The sequence below is a fragment of the Sus scrofa genome, unplaced genomic scaffold (genome assembly GCF_000003025.6).
Source record: "Sus scrofa isolate TJ Tabasco breed Duroc unplaced genomic scaffold, Sscrofa11.1 Contig1617, whole genome shotgun sequence".
Lineage (NCBI taxonomy): Eukaryota > Metazoa > Chordata > Mammalia > Artiodactyla > Suidae > Sus > Sus scrofa.
The window spans coordinates 66784-72644 of record NW_018084920.1 but is presented as its reverse complement, the minus strand read 5'-3'; the positions used below and the strand labels follow the sequence as shown (position 1 = coordinate 72644).

General features: G+C 35.4%; 1 protein-coding gene across 1 annotated transcript; it reads left to right on the top strand.

Moving 5' to 3' along the window:
* Positions 1 to 210: 210 nt before the first annotated feature.
* On the top strand, positions 211 to 1751 carry LOC110258235 (olfactory receptor 6C68-like). Its single transcript, XM_021081419.1, has one exon. It carries the CDS (start codon positions 256 to 258, stop codon positions 1351 to 1353), a length of 1098 nt encoding a protein of 365 aa, XP_020937078.1. The 5' UTR covers positions 211 to 255; the 3' UTR covers positions 1354 to 1751.
* Positions 1752 to 5861: the final 4110 nt, after the last annotated feature.

Here is a 5861-nt window from a genome sequence, read left to right as displayed (position 1 = left end):
GAAGTATTAAAACCTAGCTACAATATAGGAAATGAAAAATTAACATAATGTAATAAAAATCAAAAACTCAGGGTAGGAGCTAAAAATACTTAATTCAAGATGAATTGAATTTAGGAGTTTACTAAAGGAACAGTTAGACTGTAAGTCAACAACAAAAACGTATAAAATAATTTTACTTGTCATTATGTATACGTATATGTATGTGTATATATGTATATGTATAAACAGACCGGGGAGCTCAGCTCACTGTAAAATATGAAATGGTATTCCTTGGATCCACAAGTAAAACTCATGGATGTTGGAGGAGTCGAATATACAAGACAGTGCTCATCACTGGATGATGGTGTCATTGAATTCTGCATTCAAATCTCTCTGACATTGACATGTAGGGTTGGCAAAATCCAGGAGTCAATAATGAGAAACCACACTGCAATAACAACATTCATCCTTCTGGGACTGACAGAAGATCCTCAGCTGCAGCTTTTGCTTTTCCTTTTCCTCTTTCTCACCTACATATTGAGTGTAGCTGGAAATCTGACCATCATCACCCTAACCTTGCTGGATCCCCACCTTAAAACCCCCATGTATTTTTTCCTCCAAAATTTCTCTCTCCTAGAAATCTCATTTACAACTGCCGGTATTCCAAGATTCCTATACAGTATATCAACTGGAGACAGAACAATTACCTATAATGCATGTTTCATTCAATTATTTTGTACAGATCTCCTTGGGATAACTGAGTTCTTTCTCTTGGCAACTATGGCATATGATCGCTATGTGGCCATCTGCAAACCCCTGCATTATATGACAATCATGAGCAACAAACTCTGCAAAACAATGGTTGTCTGCTGTTGGCTGGCAGCACTTCTGATTATCCTCCCTCCATTCAGCTTGTGTTTTCATCTGGAATTCTGTGATTCCAATCTCATCGATCATTTTGGCTGTGATGTATCTACTCTCCTGAAGATCTCATGCTCAGACACCTGGTTGATTGAGCAGATGGTTATAGCCTGTGCTGTGTTGACCTTCATCATCACTCTTGTAGGTGTGGTTCTCTCCTACATATACATCTTAAGGACGATTCTAAAATTCCCTTCTGCCCAACAAAGAAAAAAAGCCTTTTCTACCTGTTCTTCCCACATGATTGTCATTTCCATCAGCTATGGCAGCTGCATCTTCATCTACATCAAACCATCTGCCAAAGAAGAGGTAAATCTCAATAAAGGAGTGGCATTGCTTCTTTCTTCCATTTCACCAATGCTGAATCCTTTTATATATACTCTGAGGAATAAGCAAGTTAAACTAGCCTTTCAGGACTCACTCAAAAAAATTGCATTTCTTTTAAGAAAGTAAAATGTGTCTCTTGATAAAGGCACTCAAAAGATGCACATCTACTTTATTTTTCCATAAAGCTGATAACCAATATTATAGTTTCCTAGCTTTTACACCAATCAGGTTGACGTCACTGGCATTCAATCCTTCATTTTCCCTTCAATTCATATACTTAGCAACTAACTATTGATCACTGCTTTGTGACGAACCAAATATATCAGTTTTAATCCTTTACCTAGAACCTATCGAAACTAATTCATTCTTTTTTCTTCTTTTTGATGATTTTCTCACATATTTTACAATATTGGTGTAGAGCTGTCATTCTTTCATAATGAATTATAATTGACACACAATATGAGTTTCAAGTGTACAACACAGTCACTTAATATTTTTGAAATGATGACAAAATGATCATCACATCATCACCATCACATTCTGAATCCTGATGAAATCATCACCACAGTAAGTCTAGTTACAATCCGTCTGTTCAGTGTACTCTCTGTAAAACATCATGAAGGAATGTTTTGGGATGAAAGAGACCTTTCATATAACCTGTGGTTTGGTAAGTACTTGAAGGGATCTATTCGTCACTATTTCTCAAATTTTATAATAAAAATGGATGTATTTATTATAAATGACACTTCAATAATGTTAGTTAAAATGCAAAGAAAATGAGCAAAATAACTTCAACAGGAACATCACATGAAGAAATATCCAAATGGTAATTAGGCACATGAAAATGATATGACTGCAGACACACACAGGCATCTACACAGAGTCCAAAGGAGAAGTGGAGTTCTTACACACTACTCACAGGAACGTAATCGGTACACACACTTTGTAAAACATACCACATGGCTATCAATTAAAATCTTTGGTATACTACCACCAGAAATCTATGCCTATGGAAACAAAAATTATGTATAACATCTTCACCCTGAGACTACTGAAAATAAGCAAGAGCTGCCAACTTGAATGTACATCCCCAGCAATACAAATAAACTTTGCCATGTTTATACATGGAGTCAATATACAGCATTAAAAAAGAACAAGCTATTGCTATATCCCAAGAGTTTTTGGATGTCACAAACACTCCAAAAAATGTTGCACAAAAAAAAGAGGGCTACAAAGGCATAGTGTATTAATTCTTTTAGACCAAGCTCAAAATCAAGCCACATTAATATAGAATAACAGAAGTTAGAAGAGTGGCTACCTTTGGTAGAATCTTGACTGACAGAGGGTAAAAGAGAGTTCACTTGATTGCTGGTAATAGTCCATATCTTTATCTGGGGGCTGATATTTGGATGTATATATTTATAAAGATCAGTTAACCAGTATAACTTAAATGTCTGCCCTTACTACACTTTTGCTGTTACATGTTATGAGTTAAATATCAATAGATTATTAAAGTGAAACCGAGAAATTTCCAGGAAAACAAAACCTAAGCGAATTCGCCAGTATACCTACACACAAAAAAAAAATAATAGTAACAGAGTGCTTTTTAAAACTAGAAAAAATAATGCTGTGTATTCTTGAAGATGCAAAGAGTACTGAAGAACACTGGATGAGAGAATAAATTGGAAAGTTAAATACATGTCATCTGCAAAAAGAAAAAAAAACAACTTTCAGGTAAATAGAGATTTTGCAAAACAACAAACACTTCTGGAAAATTAATATTTTTGCCATAATTACTAGAAAGTTTGAAGTTTTGTTAATAAATTATCTGTATGCCAGAATAAAGAATAAAGAGAGTGTCATAATATATTTAATGTTTTATTACCACTTCAGAAACTTTTGGCCAAGCTAGACTCACATCATTTAAGTCCTTGAAGGAATTCAATCAATTTAGAAATGTCAATTCAGGATCTAGTTTTAGGAAAAAAAATCCAAATTCTATCCAAAGATCAACTACTCTACTTAAAATTAAATGGGATGGATGTGTTCATTTGTCTTTGCTTGTGGCTAGGGTTTCACAGATGTAGGCATAGTTACAAACTCAGAGAACTGTCTCCATTACACATGTGCATTTGTGTATATCAATTATGTGTCCAGTAAAGCTGCTGATAAAAATATAGGCAGTATGAAAACCTGGGGAAGAAGACGTTGTCAACTTTTTATACATTTAAAGCACAAGAGCTAGAGAATTTTACTTCACAAATTAACATTCTAGAACTACTTTCTAAGACCTCTGAGCCTGTATATTGTAAAAAACCTATATATTGTAAGATTTTTACCCATCTAAATCTTGAATATCCCTAAGGTATGATATTTTATTACCAGAGTATATATAGTGTCATTTGATCTTAGATGGCCTGTGCTAGATACCTTACCTAAGAACTTCGTATTGGAAAAATATTAGGAGGTAACTTTTAAATTACAGGTTTAGGGCGGCCATTCAACAGTGTCTTTCTAGGAGTTGCCTAGTGGTATAGAGGGTCAAAGAATCCGGCATTGACACTGTTGTGGCTTGGGTGGCTGCTCTGCTGTGGCCTTGATCCCTGGTGCTAGACTTTCACATGTCTTGGACATAGCCAAAAAAGCAAAATAAAAAGAAAAGTGGAAGTTGTCTATCTTTAAGGAGAACTGATCATCTTGCTTGAGTGGGATAGTCATATGCTTTGATAACCACAGACTTAAATTTAAGCCAATTTGGTTTAGAAAAAATATTATAAATGTGGTTAATATAAGGAAGAAATATAGAGTCCCTACTCTTCATATTCTCTCCAAGCGGAGGTGCATTTTATTATAGACTAATTCCTCAAAAGTTAAAAAATACAGGATTCATGCAACTTTTCAATGAATACAGCAAAATGTTCTTAACTAACTGAAACAATGAAACCAGTAAGATTTACAATACTAAATTAAACAATTTTAGTTATTTAAAAACCTATAATCTATAGAGAAAATACACAATCTATAATTAAATAATTTTAGATGAACCTATTTACAATTAGATTGTAAAGACAGGCAGGTACTCTTCTCCTTTATTACCAAGATATGGACTATTTTTCAATAAAATATTTGTACAATCTTCTAAATTCACTCCTCCCTATCTTTCCCTTGATGGGTGGATTTGTGGTTTTTTGATTTTTTTGGTTTTTTTTTTTTTTTACTTTTATTACGTTCAGGTAGGTTCCTGCTATGCCAACTTGCTGAAGGGTTTCTATCAGAAATGGGTGTTGGATTTTGTCACAGGCTTTTTCTCTGTCTTTTGAGAGGATCATGTGGTTTTTATTCTTCAGGTTTTTTTTGTTTGTTTGTTTGTTTGTTTTTGTCTTTTTGCTATTTCTTGGGCTGTTCCCGTGGCATATGGAGGTTCCCAGGCTAGGGGTCGAATCAGAGCTGTAGTCACCTTCCTACGCCAGAGCCACAGCAACGCTGGATCCAAGCCGCGTCTGCAACCTACACCACCGCTCACGGCAACGCCAGATCGTTAACACACTGAGCAAGGGCAGGGACCGAACCCGCAACCTCATGGTTCCTAGTCAGATTCGTTAACCACTGTGCCACGACGGGAACTCCCTATTCTTCAGTTTGTTAATGTGGTGTATCACACTGATGGATTTGCGGGTATTGAAGAATCCTTGAATCCCTGGGATAAATCCCACTTGATCATGATCTACAATCCTTTTAATGTATTGTTGGATGTGGTTTGCTAGTATTTTGTTGAGGATTTTTGCACCGATGTTCATCAGTGAAATTGGCCTGTAGTTTTCTTTTTTTTGTGGAATCTTTGTCTGGTTTTGGTATCAGGGTGATGGTGGCCTCATAGAATGAGTTTGGGAGTATCCCTTCCTCTGCAATTTTTTGAAAGAGTTTAAGAAGGAGAGGTATTAGCTCTTCTCTAAATGTTTGATAGAATTCACCTGTGAAGCCATCTGGTCCTGAACTTTTGTTTGTTGGAAGTTTTTTAATCACAGTTTCCATTTCAGTCTTGTGAAGGGTCCATTCATCTTTTCTCTTTCATCTTGGTTTAGTCTTGGAAGATTGTACTTTTATAAGCATTTGTCCATTTCTTCTAGGTTTTCCATTTTATTGGCATATAGTTGCATATAATAGTCTCATGATCCTTTGTATTTCTGTGGTGTCCGCTGTTACTTCTCCTTTTTCATTTCTAATTTTATTGATTTGAGTCCTCTCTCTTTTTTGCTTGATAAATCTGGCTAAGGGTTTATCAATTTTGTTGATATTTTCAACGAACCAGCTTTTCATTTCAGTGATCTTTTCTATGGTTTTCGTTTCTATTTCATTGCTTTCTGCTCTGATCTTTATGATTTCTTTCCTTCTACTAACTTTAGGTCTTGTCTGTTCTCTCTCGAGCTGCTTGAGATGTCAAGTTAGCTTGTTTATTTGAGCTTTTTCTTTTTTCCTGAGGTGGGCTTGTATTGCTATAAACTTTCCTCTTAGAATGGCTTTTGCTGCATCCCATAGGTTTTGGAGTGTCGTTTCTTTGTTGTCATTTGCTGCTAGGCACTTTTTAATTTCCTCTTTGATTTCTTCAGTGATCCATTGGTTGTTTAGTAGCATGT